At 41.5% G+C, this 22,082-nt stretch overlaps 2 protein-coding genes across 2 annotated transcripts in view; one reads left to right on the top strand and one right to left on the bottom strand.

Annotated features, from left to right (window-relative positions):
* Window positions 1–15,367, bottom strand: part of morn5 (MORN repeat containing 5) — a 19,122-nt gene extending 3,755 nt beyond the window's left edge. Inside the window, exons 1-4 of the mRNA XM_086152642.1 lie at window positions 15,017–15,367; window positions 14,752–14,899; window positions 12,235–12,346; window positions 11,034–11,165 (exon numbers count right to left, since the gene is read on the bottom strand). Of these exons, the coding sequence (XP_086008768.1) occupies window positions 11,034–11,165; window positions 12,235–12,346; window positions 14,752–14,899; window positions 15,017–15,171 (547 nt within the window). The 5' untranslated portion in view covers window positions 15,172–15,367. The remainder of the gene's footprint in view (window positions 1–11,033; window positions 11,166–12,234; window positions 12,347–14,751; window positions 14,900–15,016) is intronic.
* A 45-nt stretch (window positions 15,368–15,412) lies between these two features.
* On the top strand, window positions 15,413–21,271 carry ndufa8 (NADH:ubiquinone oxidoreductase subunit A8). The gene is made up of 4 exons (XM_086152643.1): window positions 15,413–15,629; window positions 16,811–16,974; window positions 19,373–19,538; window positions 20,778–21,271. Exons 1-4 carry the CDS (start codon window positions 15,579–15,581, stop codon window positions 20,913–20,915), a joined length of 519 nt encoding a protein of 172 aa, XP_086008769.1. The 5' UTR covers window positions 15,413–15,578; the 3' UTR covers window positions 20,916–21,271.
* Window positions 21,272–22,082: the final 811 nt, after the last annotated feature.

Genomic DNA, 22,082 nt, shown 5'->3' on the forward strand with positions numbered 1-22,082 from the left:
GGGGTTTCGGCACGAGGATATGTTCCACTCCCAGGGGCGGCAGGGGCTGATGTTATCTGTCTGTGAAACACCTCAGCTGGACGGGGGACAAAGGGAGGGCCTGCAGTTTGTGTCACCGGAGGTGTTTTCCTTGGCAGTGGAATGTTTTCAGTGTGGAACTGTTTCTGTGCCGACTCTCAAAAGGAAGTGCTTATTCCAGAAACAGGAAAGTGCTATAAACAATATGGCAGCATATTTGGCTGCCACTGAAGCTGCTGCTGCTGCAAACGCTGCAAAATGAAGCCACCTCTTTCTAAGACAGAATATACATAACCAACTGTGTGTGTGTGTGTGTGTGTGTGTGTGTGTGTGTGCGCTTGTTTGCAGTAACACAACACACTTGGGCAGTCAGTCCGCTGCAGAGGTTCGACTGTGCAGCTGTGGCCTTGCTTCTTGTTCCTGTCTTTCATTAAAAAATTTGAAACCGTGAAGTGCTGCATCTCTGAGCCTCATCAGCGTCGACAAATTAAACTACAAGATGATCTAAGAGGGCGTGACGGGGCCGAGATAAGCAGAGGTGCGTTCGGTGTTGAGTGCCCGACACAAATAATAGAAAAATCAGGTCATATCGTGACACGAATGTCAAATCCACTACGCAGGCGAACTTTGGTGCTGAAAACTGAGAACAGGATGAAAGGTGGTTTTATTTATGCATCAACATCGCAGTGTTGTAAGGTATGCAAAGATGGTTCCCCTGTGATTTTATTCTTTCAGTTGTTGGCAAAATGATTTAAATCATGTTTGTAATTTGCCTTTTCTTTGATAATTCACAACCATGAAAGTTTTTAGTTTAGGTGTTCGATGTCCACAGCTGCATGATCAGTTGTGAAGTGTGAAGTGTGAAGTGTGAAATGTCAAGTGTGAAGTGACAATATCAAAGTGGTGCTGGTCACGTCCTTTTTCGAAGTCAGTCCTTATCAGCAGGAGGCTAATGTGGTTTGTACCATAACACCCGTGTTGGATGAACCTTCTGGGCTTATGCTCCCCAACAACAAGATGAAAGATGAGCTTTGAGCAACCAATCAGTTATTTGGCCAACAACCTGGTGAATAAATTAAAGGTCTATGACCCCCTTGGAACCATGTGTTCTGTTCTTGTGCTCTCAAGGCCGATTTGGCCACATCATGAAGGAATTCGAATCTCCGGTGCCTGTACTTCAGACAATATGCTTCGGATATTCAACATGGACTGTTGACAGTCGCTTAATCAAGGCCTTTAATCCCAAACCGAGTTCTTGTTCAAAACTAATTCACTGGCTGTTTTGATCAATATCAAACCTGAAAGGTTCCCTGTTTTGGGGTTGCCTTTTCTCCACACAAAGATTTCGTACTCCACAATTTACAGCCAATTAAAAGGAACACTTTCAGTCAATCTATCGTGCACAGAAAGACATTAACAAGTTCTTTGATGCCATTAAGAAAACCACTAATAAGCTGCTAACATACATGCTAATAAATCACCTATTAATCATGACTATACTAACAAGTACGTTAAGTATTCCCTGTCACTTCTATGACTTTGACAAATGCATTAGTGAAGGACCTTGTAATGCTGTTTTCATTTTTTGACACTGGGAGGATCGGGGGCAGCCAGGGGTCGAACTGATTGACAAAACCAATCAGTAAAACAGGCTTTGCAGGGCGAACTGAGTGGATCAATTAGAACCAGGATCAGTCTCGGGTTGAACTTGGCCCACCGGCTCCTGCGGAGGAGCTCTATGTTCGGGGAGTCGCTTGGGGGGGCTCAGAGTCTAAAGGACACTTTGATGTGTGGGCAGGAGAAACCAGGGACCGAACCGCTAACCCCCCTCTCCAGTCAGAAACACTCACGTCAACTTATTCAAAGTGGTATTTGGCAGTAAAAGGCTTTTCTCTGCTCATTTGATTCTGCTGGGAGAATGAATCCCCCCCTGAACCTTCCACCCCCACCCTTCCCCTTCCACCCTTCAATAACACACACATGACCATTAAATCTTAAATCAACAATAACAAGTGCACTTCGAGAGTGCAGACCTGAGCCAAGGCCAACAGTTCGCTCCTCTATTATATGCAAATTGGCAAATTAAACCATCATATACGTCTGGATCTATTTCTGCTAAAGGCCCACGTGATATTTCCTCAGACATCGCTGGCTCTCAAAACGTTAAGGAAAAATCCTGGTTCTCCATCGTAATTTAATGTTTTTAAGTGTGTGTGTTTTTTTTTAAAGTTGGCCCGGTGGCTGCAGAATCCTGCCACGACAAAAAATAAATAAAAAAATAAAATATGACTGAGGACCGACCCTCTTGGTTATAATATAGTACATAAGGAGGAAATTAGAGCTGTCACATATTCTGTGGTATAATTCAGTCTTGGATGAAGCATTCAGACCCTTCTCGCCAGCAAATGTACTAAGACCACACTGTGACAGTACCCCACTATGAGTAAAAGTCCGGCATGTTAGTACAGTTGGCAAAATGTACCAAAAGTAAAGAGGTCTTCCTTGGCTGCTATTCTGTTATGTACAGTAGTTAATTTTATTTCGGACAGTCCCGCTGCAAATCTTACAGGTTGAGGTCACTTTCATGACTTTGCAAGCTGTCAGGTAATTTCAACAATAACATAATCATAACCTGGTTGTAGCATGACTTTCACAAGCTCTGAGGAACATCGTCTCAGTGCTAAACCAAGAGGAAAAGATCCTGGACCCATGAAGAAATTCTTCAGATCCTTGATGTCAGTAAATCTTATAAAATCAATGAGAGCTCAAGTTAAATAAACAAAAGTATGTACATGTAAAAAATAAGCTAGTCTTAGGATTCAAAATGTATTACCGCTGTCAAAGTTAAGAGGTTGAGGCAATACTTAACAAGTTAATAAATTTGTGTCATTTTATCTAAAACACCATTAAAACTGTCAGAATTACATATCTCTGAAAAGTTAAAAAAGGACACTTTTTTCTTTTTGATCCCTGATGATACATTTGATATTGATACATTTCCAGCTGAAATAGTTGATTTAGTTTAACCCATGGGAAAATTTACTGAAACCAGAGAGAAACATAATCCGCCAGCTGATCACAAACAAAAATCTACCGGTTGCGATGATAAATGTATTTTCGATGGAGATGAAGGGGATAAGAAAAAGCTGTGAGTCTGGTACAATACTTCCTTCAGAAATGTGACAGAGTCACGGAATCAAATAGGAATGCTTAAGTAAAGTGTAAGTTCCTTAAAATGCACATTAGTGAGTGGTATCATTGTACACTAGTAGTAATGGCTGACCAGCTGGGACTGAAGCAGGAGGGAATCTGCAGATTAGTGTGCGGCTTGAGCTTTGTGGTAATACTGTGGATTTGCTCAAAAAAAAGACTGAATGTAGGGTCAGAAATGTCTATTATCAAGGAATTTGCTCATATTTCTGGCTCTTAAATCTCTACCGTGTCTACGACTTGTCCATGACAAACAGCCCAGCAGGTTTCAGGGCAGCCCTGGTATGACAAGAAATCAGTTCAACGCTAAAAATAATCTATATGCTCTCGGGGAATATTAGCAACAGATCCTATTGTTTTGCTGCTTGGCTCCGTTCCAGAGACGACTGTTTGTTCACGTTAGCAACAGTAACTAAGGAGTGCAGGACTTTGCAGAGAGGTTAAATGTGGCCAGTGGCCAAAGTTCAGGCCTCCTAGCAACAATGTCAAAGGGTCAAACATGAATCATCAGGTTTAAAATAGTTCCATATGATTTTGGTTGGTTTTTTTTTTCAGCTTTTCTAGATAGGCGCCTTTTCAATCATGACCTTTTCTTTGTCCTCCATCTCAGTGAGGGCACAGGGAGCTCCCTCCTCTGTCCACGTCCAACACCATTGGACACCCTACAACGATTGTACAACCGAAACCATGTCCCATCATCACTGCAGTGCTCATCCTGAATGGAAACCACTGGGAAATATGTTCTACTTTTGCGCCTGCTCCCACCGAAAAATGAGCTTGAACATCCTGCCGTTGAAGAACAAATTTGTCAAGGAAACAGTCATTTTTTTGTGCATATAGTATTCAAGCTACACCCCCCCCTACACACACACACGAGAATAGAATAATGTCATAAAAGGCACACAGCAATTAAATAGTTCCTGTTTGACTTCATATTTATGTAATTCAAAACAGAGTCAGGATATTGTTGGAAAGTGCTCAGTTCCCCTCTTTTTTTCCCCATTGCAGTCTCTAAATAATCTCTCCTTCTCATCCGCTCTTGTTCTCTCGCTCCACATCTCTCTTTCTGTCATTCCACTGATCAATACCAGAGCCATAATGACTACGAACAAGCCGCATCAAGGAAGAGGATTGCAAATCATATTTTTGTCTTCTTACACAAGCCGATGACATCTGGCGAGGATGCGGATCGTCTTTTCTTTCCTCCTGGACATGCCGGTGGAACGAATCTATATTATGTTGCAAGTAGCTCATTGTAACACAAAATACAAATATTCTCTCCAAAATTCGTTCCTACCTTTGGGAGACCATGAGTCATGCCATTGCTTCTGCCAGGTCGTATCTTGACATGTGTACACATTTGTTAAAAGTACAAACGGGGAATTAAATCAACATGCAGAATAAAACTGGACTCAAGAGGCCAGAAATTTGAAAGATTGTAAAAAAAAAAAAAAACTAACAAAAAAAAAAACAGGTGATTTAAATTCTTTTGCTCTTTCTAAAATGAAAGGCAGCATTAGGATTGCACTGTATGAAGAAGTGATTAATGGTGACGTTAATGCATGATGAAAAGAGATATGAAAAGAGCGTTGCTGGATTTATGGATCGTAACTAATATTTGGGGGTAAAAACAGTTCAGCATTGATATCGGTAGATAGCTTGAATCTATCAAGTACTGTCAGCACAATTCATTACAAAAATAGTTAAAGAATGAGTGCTGCTTATGCACAATGTCAAATATTGTCTTATATTAATGTTATATGTTTATGAAATTGAAACAGCATTTAAAAGCTGCAGCTGCAATAATTTCAATGAGATTGGTCCGATTCAGAAACGAAAGACTTATAACTTGGAATCGGACCGAAGCTACACTTCATTTGGGAAGGAAAATCGGGGTGACCTTTTCATTACATTACAGTCATTTGGCAGACGCTTTTATCCAAAGTGACTTATAGTGAAGATGCTGAGGATTGAACCCAGGACCTCATACATGAAAGACACACTCTACCACTGAACCATTTTTTGTTACATTTTTCAGGTTGTTAAAGGGGTCAAGTAGCAGGACGGTCGAACCGTACTGACAGTGAGGTCAAAGCGTGCATTCATACTGAATGCTGTTAAGCAAGAACCTTAGAGTGTAAACACAGCAAAGCGATCATATACTGTATATACATAGAAAGTATTAATCGATAAAGGTTATCAAGAATATACAGATATGGATACAGTCTGTCAGAGACTAATATGAAATGAAACAGTGGCTGGTCCTTATTGGATACATGCTGAAAAAGGTCAGTGCCAATAGCTCAATAATTTACCTCTGAAAATCTGAGTTTTGTTTGCTAAGCTAATGAATCGTTAGTGTACATCTTGCACAAGGTAGAGCACAGGCCACCAAAAAATCATCCTGCAAGTGTTTTTATGAAAATATCTGAGCAGCTGAATATTGAAATGGTCTCAGGTAAAACAAGAGTCTAGATTTGAATCTACCTACCAATTTGACACACAGGAAATAAAAATCTGTTTGAGGGCCCCTGGATAACGTGAAGATACATCTTGAGGGGTTTATACTGTTACGTCAATTTCTGTTCAATTAGCCTATTTAATGACATTGTCTGCTAATGTAAGACCGTGGAGGGGAGACATGATGAGCAGATGATGTCACACTACAGGAATTCCCCGCTGGACACCTGACAAACTGCGTTCGCCTCAAATCAGAAGTTCCAAAACTGGGCATCTGTTCAGCATAAAATGTGTCTTGAATTTTCCCCTTTTAACAAATAACAAAAAGAAAACAACGAAAGCATAGCCTAGAGAATCATGCTTATCAGATGACTTGTAGTAATAATCCTCCATCAGAGATTCCAGGGATTGAGCGTTTAACATCGCAGAACAGGTTCAGCGTTATCAAATCCTTCCCATATGGCCATGCTGTTTGATTTCCAGGCTTAAGTTATTAGAAAATGGCAAAGACAGAAAGGCCTCGCACGAAATAAGTCCGACACAAAAGCAAACTTAGTTTCAAAGGATAAGCCGACGAGATGCTTGGTTTGTGCCCGGACATGTGTGAAACCATGGAGGAAAACCGGACCAAAGCTGGAGGTACTGTCTAAACACCTGCCGATGGGGGACTGTGCACAGTTTTAATTCTGTGGACATCACATAGAGTACCGGCTGCAGGATGTACAAACATTATCTCCTGACATCTGGAATCTTTACATGGAGAATGAAATTCTTCTTTGCATGTCCATATGAAATGGCTTATCATGCCTGAATTAGCCACTTTGATGGAAACCCCTTTGGGGTCCACAGAAGGACGTTTACAAGATTTAAATCATGAAAACAAAATAGAAATATGAGAGGAATTAATGGTAAACTATTACGAGAATAAAAACAGTATTGGGGGAGTATTAGGGGATTCATATTGAAAAAGTATGAAAATCAAATTTGAATTTTATTGGGCTAAATTATATCATATAAAAGAAAAAGAGTTGGAAATGGGTAGCATCTTTTCTGATAATAATTTATCCTTTATTCATCCCTTGTGGGGAAATGTGTTCTCTACAATTAACCCATCATTGATGAACCATGAGCTGCCGTCAACCAGTGCCAGGGGAGGTATTAGGGGTCCAGTGTCTTGCTTCTTGCTCAACAACACTTCAACACACTAGGAGGAGCTGGAAATTGAACCAGGAATGTTAGGTTCCAAAGACGATTGCTATACCTCCTGTGCCACGGCAGTATCACTTTCATGAGAAAGGAGCTACTTAATCATTTGCACGGCCGTTTGAGATCCCAATGACAATCCAGTGTTTCAGAGCCAAATTATGTCTAATCTGATGGAAGAACCGCAAGGACTTGGAAGAATTGTCCACATTTGTGAGAGGAAGTGGCTGGAAGTCAGTGTTTACATTTGCCAGCCATTCAAAGAGATGATGGAGTTTCCCAGGGAACAATGAGAAAGATTCTCAATGATTTTATTCTTGTAAATATCTTGTAAAGTTGTTGAATGACTGTAGGCTTATTCGCCACATATATCAACTCTATTTTCAGTAAGAATTATGACTCAATACTCATAGTATCAAATCTTATTCTGATAATATTCCAACATCATTGTCATGACCTCCAAAAAATAGTAATTATTTTTCTTTCTTTCTTTTCTTTCTAAAGCCCTTACTTGCAGGTGACATTTTAAATATTTCGGTAACCATGGGAATTTGTGTTGGAATTTAAAGAATAATTCATAGATTTTAGAATATGGGCTTGAAAACCTTTGTAATAAAAGGGCCCCCTATCTTCCCCAAACATGAAAAAGAATATTTCAACTGTAGGAAAACAAATGAGTGGCCCTGTCTGTCAGTCTTCCATAACATAGTTTCATATAAAAAAATGTCAGCAGGTGAAAATTCGTCCCTAAGCAATTGAGCCAGCCCACTGAAATGCATTTCCGGCAGACGTTGCAAGGTGATGCTTTGAGGTACAAATACTCAAGAAAACAGCCAATGTATATGATTGAAAAATACATAAGTAAGTAAATTGAACTCAAAAACTGGAATGTCAGGAGAGGAGAACTAGTTCCATCTTTGACTTAAAAATATAGTTCAACATTAATAATTAAAACCAAGCTAAAAATTTGACTCAAAGAAGACTGAAATGATAAACATGAACTATGAACCTGAGGTAAACTTGGCGGGGGGAGCTGTGATGTCACAAAAGGAGAGTGCCCCTTCTGTTACTTATAATGTGAAAAAAAGATGAATGGTGAAGCAGCATCTTCTTCTTTTCTTCTCCTTTTGGCTTTTCCCTTCAGGGGTCGCCACAGCGAATCAACCCTCTCCATTTAAACCTATTCTGTGTATCCTTTCTCACACAAACTACCATTATATTCTCTCTCATTACGTCCATAAATCATCTCTTTGGTCTTCCTCGAGACCTCCTACCTGGCAGCTCCAATTCCAGCATCCCTCTACCAATATATTCACTACCCCTTCTCTATACATGACGCAACCATCTCAGTCTGGCTTCTCTGACCTTCTCTCCAAAACATCTTACATGTGCTGTTCCTCTGATAGACTCATTCCTGATCCTATCCATCCTGGTCACCCCCAAAGAGAACCTTAGCATCTTCATCTCTGCAACCTCTAGCTCTGCCTCTTGTCTTTTCGTCACTGTAACTGTCTCTAGGCCATACAGCGTTGCTGGTCTCACAACTGTCTTGTACACCTTTCCTTTCATTCTGGCTGATAGTCCTCTATCGCATTGTACCCCTGACACTTTTCTCCACCCATTCCAACCTTCTTGAACCCGTCTCTTCACCTCCTTTCCACACTCTCCGTTGATCTGGAATGTTGACCCCAAGTACCTGAAATCCTCCAACTTCTTGAACTCCATTCCCTGTAGCCTCCCCATTCCACCTGAGTTCACACATACATTCTCTGTCTTGCTGCGACTAACTTTCATTCCTCTCCTTTCCAGCGCATACGTCTACTTCTCTAGATTTTCCTCAATCTGTTCTCTAGTGTCACTGCAGATCACAATGTCATCTGCAAACATCATGGTTCATGGAGATTCCTGTCTAACCTCATCTGTCAGCCTGTCCATCAGCACTGTAAACAAGAAGGGCCTCAGAGCTGGTCCCTGATGGAATCCCACCTCCATCTCGAACTTCTCTGTTACCCCTACAGCACACTGCACCACTGTCTCACAGCTAGCAAGTGCACCAGTCTAACATACTTCTCTGCCATTCCAGATTTCCTCATACAACACCAGAGCTCCTCTCTTGGCACCCTGTCATATACTTTTTCTAGGTTTACAAAAACACAATGCAGTTCCGTCTGGCCTTCTCTGTATTTCTCTATTAGCATTCTCAAAGCAAATACTGCATCTGTGGTACTCTTTATAGGCATGAAGCCATACTGCTGTTCACGAATGCTGACTTCTGCTCTCAGTCTAGTTTCCAGTACTCTTCCCCATAACTTCATTGTATGGCTCATCAACTTTATCCCTCTATAGCTGCTGCAATTCTGCAAATCCCCCTTATTCTTAAAAATGGGCACCATTACACTTTGTCTCCATCCTTCAGGCATCTTCTCACTCTAAGATTCTGTTGAATATTCTGATAAGAAACTCTACCGCTGCCTCTCCAAGACACTTCCACACCTCCACAGGTATATCATCAGGACCAACTGCCTTTCCACTCTTCACCCTCTTCCGTGCCTTCCTCACTTCACTTTTACTAATCTGTGCTACTTAGTGGTCTACAATACTCACCTCTTCTACCCTTGCTTCTTTCATTTCTCACATTCATCAGCTCTTCAAAGTACTCTTTCCATCGTCCCATCACTCTTCTAACAATACATACGTCAATACATTTCTACATTTCTTTGTAGCCTTAATCACCCGGACCTGTTATACATCCTTTCCATCTTTATCTCTCTGTTTCGCCATCCTGTATAGATCATTCTCTTCCTTCTTATTGTTCAACTGAGCATACAGGTCATCGTACGCTCTTTGTTTTGCCTTTGCTACCTCTATCTATACCTTACGTTGCATCTATATGTACTCCTGTTTGTTCTCTTCAGTCCTCTCAGTATCCCACTTCTTCTTTGCTAACCACTTTCTCTGTATATACTCCTGCACTCCCTACATCACTTCATCTAGCTCATTCCAGAACTTTTCCTCAAAGTCACATCCCCCTGCGGGGCATAGCCACTAACAACATTAAGCATCACACCTTCAATTTCCAGTTTCAGACTATCTGACATTCTTTTCACCTCCAGAATGTTCCTAGCAAACTCCTCCTTCAAAATAACTCCTTCTCCATTTCTCTTCTTGTCAGTAACATGGTAGTACAACATAAAGCCTGCTCCTAAGCTTCTAGCCTTACTATCTTTCCTCCTGGTCTCCTGGACACACAATATATAAACTTTCCTTCTCTGCATCTTGTCAACCAGCCCTCTACCTTATCCTGTCATAGTCCCAATATTCAAAGTCCCTACTCTTAGTCCCAGACTCTTGCCTTTCGCCTTCTCTCTCTGCTTCCAAACACGCCTTCCTCCTCTCCTTCTTTGAACTACAGTAGCCTAGTTTCCATTGGTTCCCTGTAGGTCATCGGTACCAATGGCAGTCATTGCTAACTTGGGCCTGGACCGATCCAGTATGATCTGGCTATTACGACTGATTTGCATTTTTGGTTTTGTCAAAAGTTTTACGCCAGATGCCCTTCCTGATGCAACCCTCTGCATTTATCCGGCTTAGGAACGGCTCAGGGAGACACTGGCCTATGTCCCTCTGAGGCTGGCTTGGGGAGACACGGGCGTGTGCAACACTGAGGCTGCATTATTTTACAGCAGCAAAAGAAGTACAAAAAAAATTGAAAGAAAAAGCACAAAGCCATTTGCTCCTTAACCCTTCCAGTGCATCCACAGTGACCTTGAGTAAAGTGTCTGCGCAGTGCCCACATTAAGGTCAACCAAAGCACCGGGGTTCCCCTGGTAGATTAATAGAAATCACCAAAACGCACATTGAACCTCTGTCTTTCCTTGTCCTGTGTCAGTGAGAACAATCATTAGGTAACTCTGTAGAAGTAGTACTGCAGGTTGCTAAGTAACCGATGTGACATGTGTCATGTTTTGTGTTATCCTGTTGCACGGATTGCCCCCTTCTCTTTATTTCTCTTTATCTTGAAGTGCATTGTTAACATATCGCACTTCATTATTTAGCAGCTTGAGAGCCTAATGATGATTTGAAACCCTATGTAATTGTTTAAAAGACATGGCTGTACATGTAGCAGAACATCTTGCAGTCACCTGCATTCCTGAGGAAAAAGCCTGTGTAGGAAGTGACCACTCTGGTATTGGGATCGTAGAAGCCATCTCCGCAGTCGTAGCAGCAGTCTGGAACTTCTCGCGGAGGGTGGAGATCTGTCAGCTGAGATTCACCTGCACCAGCAAAATCAGAGATTTAAGGGACAATCCGATATGTATGAAACCAGCTGGTGATGATCTCATGTCATTAGGAACTGGCCAGAAGGCCATGCTATGTGAACAGGAGTATTCTATACTATATTTATAATGCTGCATAGATATATATATATCAACCCATTTTGATGTCTTATCAAGGGTTTTAAAAGTCAAAATTGGAACACATAATACAGTATCTCAATCTACAGAAGGACAAATCAATGGTTATTAAGTAGATAGTAAAAATTTGCTGATTAGTTTCTTTTTTTGCAAAAGACATACATTTAACAATGTAGTAGAGTACGAGAGGGGATATCAAAACATTAGCATGGTATAAACTGATAAAAGGACAAAACAAAATTAATAAAAATAACCTTCATGTAAACAAGTAAATATTTCAAAAAGCAAATCAAAATTTCAAAATAAGAAATGAGCTAATATCAAAAAATAACCGCAAACACTTGCCCAGTCAGAAATTAACAAATTTTGGCAAGGTAATTCATTTGATGAAAATTTCAAATTTTAGAAATACATAGTCAAATCTGAAACCTATCCATTATCAGAGATTCAATGCAGTATTCACGGAACTTTAGCCAACATATACAATAGAGAGAAACTGAACGTAACGTCATTAATAATCTTGGGTCAAGCCCAGTTAATTTCAGTATATATTGACCGGCCTAGTGCTCTGTACATTGTGCGCCAAGTATAACTGAAAGGCGAAGGATTTATAGGTAAAGTTTAGCTCAGGGCCTTTAACTTCTTCTCATTATTATCATTATAAGTATAACTTTAGCCAGTAATCTCTGAAGTCAGAAATTTTGACAGTACAGACAGTATGACTGTCTGACATTTGGTCCAAACACAGAGGTTAAACTACATCTATGTTGTTTTTTCATTATTTGGGGAAAATAAACACATAGAAGTTCATCAAATTAACACATTTGGCCCTTTCATTGAGATACTTATGGACTCAAAGATTTTTTTTTCCAATTTACGTGCAGGCACAACTTTATGTGACCCAAATAAACAACCAAACAAAGATAACCTGCAGGCCTGAGTCCATGGCACCTCTCGCTGTAGAAACGTCGGTCATGACCATTGCAGTAGTCCCAGTTTGTCTCCATATACTGCAGACCATCGGCAAAGGTGAATGACCCCTTGTTAGGAAACACAATCAAGAGACACAGGAAATTAATTTCATCTTCCCCTCGGAGACCTACTCGAAAAAACTGTCCCCAAATGATACCATGCAGATAGTTTAATCTCCATCTGCCAATTCTTTATGACATCCACATCTTCTTCCTCCTCAAAGCGGAGGGAGAAAAAAAAATGTCCTTGTTACTCAAGATCATTTGCAGGCCTCATTGTTTACTTGCTGGTTTCACTTGAAATATTTTGTTAGTGGGAAATGAGTTCCAGCAAAAAACTGTTGAAAGCCAGGCCTGGGGGTTATCTTACATACCACAGTCACAGTTTAACGGAGAGATGAGCTTGCTGATGAAAATTTCAAGTGTCATATTCAAGTCCCTGAAGCAATCATAACCCCTGCCCCCTATTCGTTCGAGGCAGAAATCTCAAGAGATGAATCTCCATGAGGTATTTGTCTGAGGTTACAGTACCAGGGGGACAGCGGAGGGATTATGTGTCTTGGTAAACTGGGTAAACTGTCACAATAGCTTTGTGTAGGCTTTTTTTCTGTGGAATGAGACATCAGTTCCAAAAAATAAAAAAAAACAAAACAAAAAAAGGTTAATTTGTATATTAGAAACAGTACCCCCCCCTCCCATGTTCTTTTGCAATCACAAAGAAGATGGTGTTGCTTTGAGGGGAATACACATGTAAAACTGGTTTATTTGTATACTTGATCGATAATGGCTTACAGTTGGTGAGACAACATATTGGTTTTAAACTTTCATAGTAAAAGTTAAATGACGCTCTTGAGACGTACTGATGAAACTAATGCTGAGTTGTGCCATTGTGTGTGTGTTTCTAGAATCCCGGACCCATGAGACACTTGCAAAATGAATGAAGCTCAAATTAACCGATTGCAGCCCTGAGTCCTCATTCCAAACAGTGAGTATCTGTAGTGAGGACTTTTGGACTTAAACCTTAAGCCTTAAACCCTGTAACCACACCCCCGCCCATCAGTGCACACACAGAGACACCAACACAAACAACAAACATACTTTTTGTATTATTAATAGGCAAATCTTAGTTTGTATAATTATTTTAATCTTACTGATCCTAAACAGTTAATAGCCATTTTCAAAAATTATGTGATTGTAGAGTAGTAAATTGGGTTGGTACATTCTATAGTAAATTGGTTATATAATAGACTTTGTCTCCTGGCTGGCCTGGGAAGACTGCAGTATTCCCACGGAAGAGCTGGGGAGAGGGAAGTCTGGGTCTCCCTGCTTTGGCTCCTGCCCCTGGGACATGACCCCAGCCCGTGGAAAATGGATGGATGGATGGATGGATGGATGGATGGATGGGTACACCATGGCAACAAAATAGGTGTCCCTAGAAGTATCAGAAGTATCCAATAAAGTTTCTCTATACATGTTAAGCATGCAGAGGACAAAGCACTGGAGAGGGGAAAGCTATGTGTAGAGGGCACAGCTTGAGCATAAGGACTCCCCCCTCCTATGGTGGGATAAGGAAAGCTGATGTCACACAGGGAAACCTCACTGTATGTGATGTCACAGTGAACTGTCATGACTTGTCCACCAGCATTGATTCAGGACCTTTTAAAAAAATTATAACGAACTCTTGGAACCACATGCATGCATTCATATTATTTTCACTTTCTATGAAATGTTTATTATCGGAGAGTTCCTGGTTCGATTCCCCAGCTCTTCCTCCTTGAGCAAGACACTGAACCCCTAACTGAGCCTTTTGCTCATGGTTCATCCATGATGGGTTAATTGCAGAGAAAGAATTTTCCCATGGGAATTAATAAAGGATAAATTATTATTATTATTAGTCATAGACAATAACACCAGGTAATACTTTAACACAGCAGAAGCAAAAGTAGTATATTTCAAAGCAGAGGTTTAGTCATCTGAGCCAATATTTCCACACAACCTGAACCTTAACTCTCAGGTTTGTACGGACTGCTGCACAGTGAGCTGCACGCCAGGTACAACTTAAGGAGGATGAATTTGAGATGGCTGAGCACTGTTTTTTATTAATACAGGTCAGACTGGCATCAGTGCAGGTGCAGTGCAGTCTTGGTTGAGGTTAGTCATGGTCAAGGGCGGCTATCATTTCAAATGACCCGCGTCTGAAATGATGATAATAATTGGGGTGATTGCTGTTGTGGCAAAAGCCCGTGATTTTTTTTTTTTTTTTTCAGAACAGAGGAGAAAATATCATAATGAGGGAGAAGGCAGAGAAACCTAATTAACTGGGACAATGCCGGCGAATGACTGCTAAAAGGGACCAGATGTAATATTGAGTATAACCAATGTGAAACACACAGGCGTGACCCGAGTGGATGCATTGCAGTGTGACATACACACGCACACAAAACCACATCCACACACTCAGCGGCTCTCCTCACCTCCTTGGCAATGCCGTTCACCCAGGTGGCCTCGTATTTGCTTCCATTTGGAAAGTGCAGAACTCCTTTCCCGTGAAACATGCCGTCCTTCAGCTCGCCCACATACTTGGTATCCGTGGGAAATGTGTACTCTCCGTTCCCGTCCATCCTGTGGGGCAGGGACAAGGAGGCTGGGGTTGAGTTAGCACTCGGCCCTCCGTGAAGCGCCGGGTTAGCAAAAACTTTGCCATTTGTATTCTATTCAACCGAATGCCTTTTAATGTACCTGCCATTTTTAGTCTCTCCTTTAAATGAGCTTCCAATGAACTCCATGGGACTAAATTCGTGGATACACCTGATCCTCAAACCTAACAGAAACACACCGGTGGCGTTGATGGCAGCTGGTTTTGCTGTTACCATGGCAACATGATACCAACCCATCCTGCACGTGAGGCAGCAGTCGCGGAGACGTTTTAAAAGGGCATGTCTGTTTTCTAAAACTCGCCGACACTGAGTGTAACGTCTGGTTTGTTTTTATTCTTTGGATTGAGAGCTGTTTTCTAATTTTCAAGTGAAGCTCGACTGACGAGGTACACGAGAACGTTCGGATAAAGCTTGAACTGGTGGCGCACGCGGGTCTAGTCGGGCGTCTTGGTTGCGTCATCAAAACGCGCCGCCCTCCAGCCGACACACGTAAGGCGCAGTACACTGACCTTCCCAGCGGCCTCGTCGCTCGTCCTGGAACCAGACGAGGATCTAGAGTGCTGTCTTTTTTCATCCCCGCTTAGCGGTGTTTTGTTTTTTTTTCTGTTTTTTGGTCTTGAACTCCATTGTGCTGCCTAGCCGACATGCCTACGACGTTGGAGGTTCCCACGCTGCAGGAGCTTAGTGTGGACGAGGTGAGACGAAGTGAACGCGTATGAAACATTAACGTTAGATGGCATATGCATACCAGTTAGCTAATCGGCTAAAGGTAGCAGCTTCGTGCTTAAAGGGAGTCTTTCGCCTGTAACTTTTGCCATTGAATCTTCGTCCAAGATCGATGATAATGAAATCTTTTTGAATACACGAAGCTGCGGTTGTTATTCGGTCATTACACGTAATTGCTTTCTTTTAACAATCGCATGTTTTGCAGCATAAATATCAATCAAAACACCTTCCAAGTCATTCCTAAGGACATGCAACCGAAATCGCTTTAATATGTATCAAATAATCGGGTCCATGGATATAAATTTCATACTTTTCCTTGCAAGAATTTGACAATGGCTTAGCAAAAATATAACGAAGTAAAATTATTCTTTTGAAACTTTGGTTCCGTGTACTTGTCCTTGGGAGTTGTTTATTGTTAGCTGCTTTTAGCTCTCAAACACTAAACTCCATGGGAGTTTGCTCCTCCAAAACACAAGTAATGTCTCCTATGTTTTATGAGTGTTATTATCGTTGTAGCTTTATAAACCCCACTCCTTGTCGTCTGTACCCCATACTGGTATTACTTTTAAGCTGTGTTTTTGTACTGTTTATATACTCTTTGTATTGACAGTGGAAATTAAAAGTATTGATCAGTTGTTTTTACAGTTGGAATAAATATATATATATTTGAATCGTGTTGATGGTACTATCAGAGGTCAGCACGTCTCACATGATGTGCAACACATCTCTAGACTCCTGCCTGTGAAGTCATAGGTGTCATGTATTTATGCTGTTTTGAAAGGGGTAGTTTTCCCAATATTATATTTGTGAATGTTTTTGGGTGTTCGATAGGCTCTATGTATGTTTCAAAAGCAGTCCTTCAAATTATTATCTTTTAGTTATTTGTCTATGTATAGAGCCAGAATGGTTTGCAGTGTATTTTTTTGGGCCTCATACTTTAAGGCTCTTGTGCCACCAAAATGCAATGATATTCAGTGTAAGAAGTGCTAAACAATGTTTCCAGCACTGCCTTACATAATTTTTAAAGCTGTGTGAAGAATTTCAGACAATTTGTAAAACTGTAAAACTGAAATGCCATCAAATAGTCAAAATGTCAAAAGTGCTGCAGGTTCCTCATGAAGTCTTATTTGTGTCATTGTTTTCCATCAAGGTAAACGTTTCGTCAGCTGTACTGAAAGCTGCTGCCCACCATTATGGTTCCCAGTGTGACAGACCCAACAAGGAATTCATGCTCTGTCGCTGGGAGGAGAAGGACCCCAGGAAGTGTCTCGAAGAAGGGAGGAAAGTCAATGAATGCGCGCTCAACTTCTTCAGGTAACTAATGCTTTGGTTCCTTTTTGCCCTAGATGGCCATGAACAGAGCCCTTTCCTCAGTGCCTGAAGTCATAGACCAGACATTTAAAAGCATTTTGTCATCTTGCGCTAATAGGTGCTGTAGTTCTAATTTGCGCGCGCGTGTGTGTGTGTGTGTGTGTGTGTGTGTGTGCGTGTGTGTGTGTGTGTCTCTCTGTCTGTGCGTGCGTGCGCGCGCTGTGCGCGCACATGCCAGCACATGTGTAGATGCCAGCACAAGCTACCAGCAGCGCTGCACATGTGCTGAAAGCTTTAGAGAGGAATACATTTTCTGATAAACTAATATATAAACCAACCTAACCAAACAACTAACGTATATTACGGACGATAAACCGCAATTTTTGAACACTACAGCTTAAGCAACGATGCGGCTAATTTATGGATTTTTTGGCGGGGGTGGGCGTCAAGCTTCATGCTGCTAAAACATTTAACCTCGTCACATCGGACCAATGACATGACCAGGAAATTCTCAGGCCGACACAGAAGATGACGACTTTGACTGTTTTAGTGAGCAGGAGGAAGCCCAAGATAGCGATCAGCTAGCTGATGCGGCTTCTATTTAGGTGCGCTCAATAGTCCGGAAATTATGTTAATCTATTGAATAATGTATTTATTTAAAATGTCACAAATACATTCATCATTATTTTTCATTTGAAGATGAAGTAATAAAACTGACTATCACATGCATACTGTAGCTTGTCCTGGTGTGCACAGCCTTTATTTAATTAGGATTGCCTCATTCAACAAATATTAAATCTTCTCAATGAGGCTGCATGGTGGCACAAAATATTTTGAACATGTTGTGTTGGTTTTTGTTAAAATTTTAGAATTTCACAATATTTTCTACTTCTGTTTCGTAGTTTGAAGACTTGTCATGCCATTGATGTGATCCATACAGTCTCATCTTCAGCTTTGACAAGACAGTCACCAGTCTCCGTCCCCAAAGCTTGCAAACATGACAGATTGGCATAAACTAGTTGGCTTTCTTGTGAGCATCTTGTGCTAATAGATAAATCATTTGACTTTGTACAGACGTAATCAGTAACTGATTAACTTATGAACATATTTGGAAATTAGATTGCCAGAAAATACATTTATGAATTTCTAACTCTGGTGCTTTGTAAAAAGCCTAAATGGCTCAATAGCAAAAGGGATACTTGGTACTAGCTAACATTAATTTGGTTTTGTGTGTGTGTGTGTGTGTGTGTGTGTGTGTGTGTGTGTGTGTGTGTGTGTGTGTGTGTGTGTGTGTGTGTGTGTGTGTGTGTGTGTGTGTGTGTGTGTGTGTGTGTGTGTGTGTGTGTGTGTGTGTGTGTGTGTGTGTGTGTGTGTGTGTGTGTGTGTGTGTGTTTTGGAGTCCTTATATCATAAATCAAGGCAGATGGACTGTAACTACAGCATTAAATAATAATTCAGTGTAGTAGTGGTAAAGTTAAAATTGCCCACATTTGCTCTTCTAACCATATTAAAGTTGCTGGACACAACCTTTTCTCAATGCAGGTAAAATCCTGATGGACTCAAAGCGTGCTTTTGGTGTATGTGAGAGTCAGCTGCAGGTCAGAGTGGGTTTGCAGACGTTCATCTGAGATGCAGTTGGGTAGAAAAATGTCCTCAGAGGCCGAATGAGAGGTCGCAATTAAGTTCACGCAAAAATCCCAACTCAGGACGTCTGGTTTCCTGCTCTGCTCATTAGCCTTCCTTTCCATCGGCTTCTGTCTGAAGTGGAATGTAGATGCTGGCCTTTTCCTACTGAATTTGCATGTAAGCTTTACTTGTCTTGAAAGAGGTAAAGAGATACTTTTGTTTGTAAATTTGTTCCAGAACATGTTTAGGAGGAGTCCTTGATGAAATTGCATTGTCCCTAAATTACATTTTGTCATGAGAACTCATGTGAAATGACATAAAACAGAGGTGAGACAGGATCATTTTCTCCCACTGAGCCAAGTTGCTTGTGGGTTGGTTCGCAAGCAAGCCACCAAAACGTAAGGGGAAAAAAGAAGTGATGAAAGAATGAAATGAGATGTTTGCAGAATAGTCACAATTCATAGCCTGTCTCTTTGGAAACCAGTGGTTTTCCATGTTCTCCCCCCATCCTTATTTCGGACTTGCTTGTGTTGATGATTCCAAATGCAGAGAAGAATCAGTGTGTGTGTGTGTGTGTGTGTGTGTGTGTGTGTGTGTGTGTGGGGGGGGGGGGGTTGTCAGAGTGATAACTACCACCAATTTTCACACTCTCGAAGGTGTCCATGTCCATATTCAAACCTTGTACAATAAAACTGTTTACAAACATAATTTTCACATCTGACTGATATTTGGTGTTTGTTTGTTTGTTTGTTTGTTTATTTATAAACCCTGCCAGGCAAATTAAGGGGAACTGTGCTGAGTCCTTTACTGAGTACTGGACCTGTCTGGACTACTCCAACCTGGCAGAGCTGCGTCACTGCCGCAAGCAGCAGCAGGCCTTCGACGGTTGTGTCCTGGATAAGCTGGGATGGCAGAGGCCCGAACTGGGCGACCTGTCTAAGGTGAGACTTGGGCGAGGGGGGGAGTGAACATACGCTGAATGGCCCCCCACTGATGGGTTCTATTCTCGCTGATTGTGTACCTGTTGAGAGCCACCTCTTCCTTGTGGTTTCTCTCAGTGACAGTGCTCAGCGAGAAAATTGTATAATTTTTTTTCTCTTTACTTTATCCCTATTTAACATTTTAAAATAGTTTTTTTTTAATTTATTTCTTCATTGAAAATAATTGGTTAAAGTACTCATCCTGGCAGTTGTTTTGGAAGACATCTGACAGTGATGGAAGCTGTACGGGCTGGGGGTTGTGACGACTAAGGGCGACTGGGGTCGAATATTGCTGGAGAAGCTGAGGGTGTAAAGTTTGAGGACAGTAATCAGGACTTATGAGTCAAGTGAACCAACAACCCGCAAAAGTTTGGTGTCAGAAATATTGAAATGAGATGCCACTCATGCAGAAAGCAAGTGTGAACACACATTGGGGGGGGGCAGGAGGTAGAGCAATCGTCTTTGGAACCGAATGTTCCTGGTTCGATTCCCAGCTCCTCCTAGTGTGTCAAGGTCTTGTTGAGCAAGACACTGAACCCTCTGAACTGCTCCCCTGGCGCTGGTCAATGGCATGCCTACTGCTCATGGTTCCATGATGGCTTGATTCGGAGAACATATTTACCCGCAGGAATAATAATAATAATTATTATTATTATTATTGTTACTATGCAATCTATATATTTTATCTGATATAACACAACACCTTTGGAATACATCAACTTTCAGATTTCAAATAATAATTAACATTTTTAAGAAGGAAACCTGAGTTAACTTTGTCCATCCATTGATCTGAAGGTAGACGCTTCTCTCTCCATCCAAGCCTTGATTGTTGTTTTTATTATTATTATTCAAAGCTAATAATCATTATTGGTGCCATCACTAATACCAGCTCCTTCTAATATCTGTCCCCACTGCATACATTTCTGTAGAATTGGGAATGGTGTGTTCAAAGAAATACCACAATCATCACAATCATCTATTTTTTTTTTTGTCAAAGACTTTCTTTTTTCTTAGCAGACCTGTTTGTGCACCTCGATTGTTGGCTTTTTTCCCCCTAATTTAATTATCCTTTGCATTTCAAATCTTTGTTGGACAGCAGCCGCATGTTAGTAAAGTGTCACTAGTTATGATGTTTGTAAGTCCACAAATGCTTTTGTCAAGTATTTTAATCAGTGTTCACTGAATCCATGTCTTTCATAGGTGACCAAGGTGGCGACCTCACGGCCCATCCCTGAGAACCCCTACCACTCTCGGCCACGCCCCGAGCCCAACCCTGTCATCGAGGGTAAACTGGAGCCTTCCAAATTTGGCAGCAGATTATTCTTCTGGACGTGGTGAGGAAAGTCCAGACCATCTGCCGCCCTCTGGTGCTCTCTGCCAAAAAAAAAAAAAAAAAAAAAAAAAAACCAACAAACCTGGCTGCAGGTGTGGCCAGTGATTGGATGGGATTTTTTTTTTTTAAATATTAAAAGATGGTTATGATCTGGCAAAAGTGGTGAGTTCAATATGCCGGTTTTGTCTTTGTATGGCAGGAGAGGCTGCTTTATGCGCAGAGTTCATGAACGTTATGCTTTAGGAAGGAAGGTTGGATGAAATACTGCAACTTTTCCCTATCACCTCTGTAAATGTCATGAGTGAATAAATATACAGCGGCATATAATTGTTGCGAAATAATAAAGAGACAAATTAAAATACCCGATTGGCTTGCTCTTTTTGTGTGGTTACATTATAGAGCCATGTGACAGGATTTGGAAAAGCTCTGTGATGCCAGACGTAACCCCCCTCCCCCTCACCACAAGTATCTGCAAATTGTTAAGCAGCAACACTGTTTTGGCACATCTGTGTTTTGTCAGAGTGTATTGTCAGGCCTACGGAGAGCGAGGTCAGGGGTCAAGACTAAGGGTCACTACCTGCAGTCAGAGTGAGCTGCTTCTGCTTCCTCCTTTTCTCCCAGCTCACTTCCTGTCTTTGACCTGGTCTCGAAACATGCAGAAGGTTGCGTCGCTGCTGCCAGCGCACGTAGGAACATGCATACTTCATAGCCTGACCCTGAATGGAAGAAGATGGGAGGCCGGTTCAAAAAGGCAGTGCCAAGCCAATGGAATGGAGTGTGGCGCTCCGGTGTGGACACGCACCTCACATAGGGCCGGGTACAAAGCTGCAACGTGGCAATGAGGGAGCTCTGTTCCGCGCTGTCTTTCCAGACGTGCTTCAGTATGTCTCCGTCGAGCAGCGGCGGTCAGGATTTCTCCGCTTTTTTTAAAATGTCAAGTCAGGCCGAGCAATGAGTCCCTTCCATGTGTTTGATTTCCACAGGGACAGATAGTAACATGATCTGACAACTTTCTCATAGTCCGCAGCAACTACGCAGCCTTCGGGTGTTTTCTTATGATGTACACGTCTTATTTTGGCGCACAAAAACAGCTTTATCCCCTGATGGTCATCATATTGATCAGAAAATTGGAAGGGGGGCTTTGAACTTCTAATTTGTCCTTTCAAGGATAG

Source organism: Fistularia commersonii, chromosome 9 (genome assembly GCF_037954325.1).
Source record: "Fistularia commersonii isolate RoL2024-O1a breed Wild chromosome 9, RoL_Fcom_v1.0, whole genome shotgun sequence".
In the NCBI taxonomy this organism is placed as follows: Eukaryota; Metazoa; Chordata; class Actinopteri; order Syngnathiformes; family Fistulariidae; genus Fistularia; species Fistularia commersonii.

Coding starts and splice junctions, on each gene's coding strand:
- ndufa8 (XM_086152643.1), top strand. CDS start 15,579: ATGCCTACGACGTTGGAGGTTCCCACGCTGCAGGAGCTTAGTGTGGAC. Junction 16,975..19,372: donor TGCGCGCTCAACTTCTTCAG/GTAACTAATGCT, acceptor AAACCCTGCCAG/GCAAATTAAGGGGAACTGTG. Junction 19,539..20,777: donor AACTGGGCGACCTGTCTAAG/GTGAGACTTGGG, acceptor TGTCTTTCATAG/GTGACCAAGGTGGCGACCTC.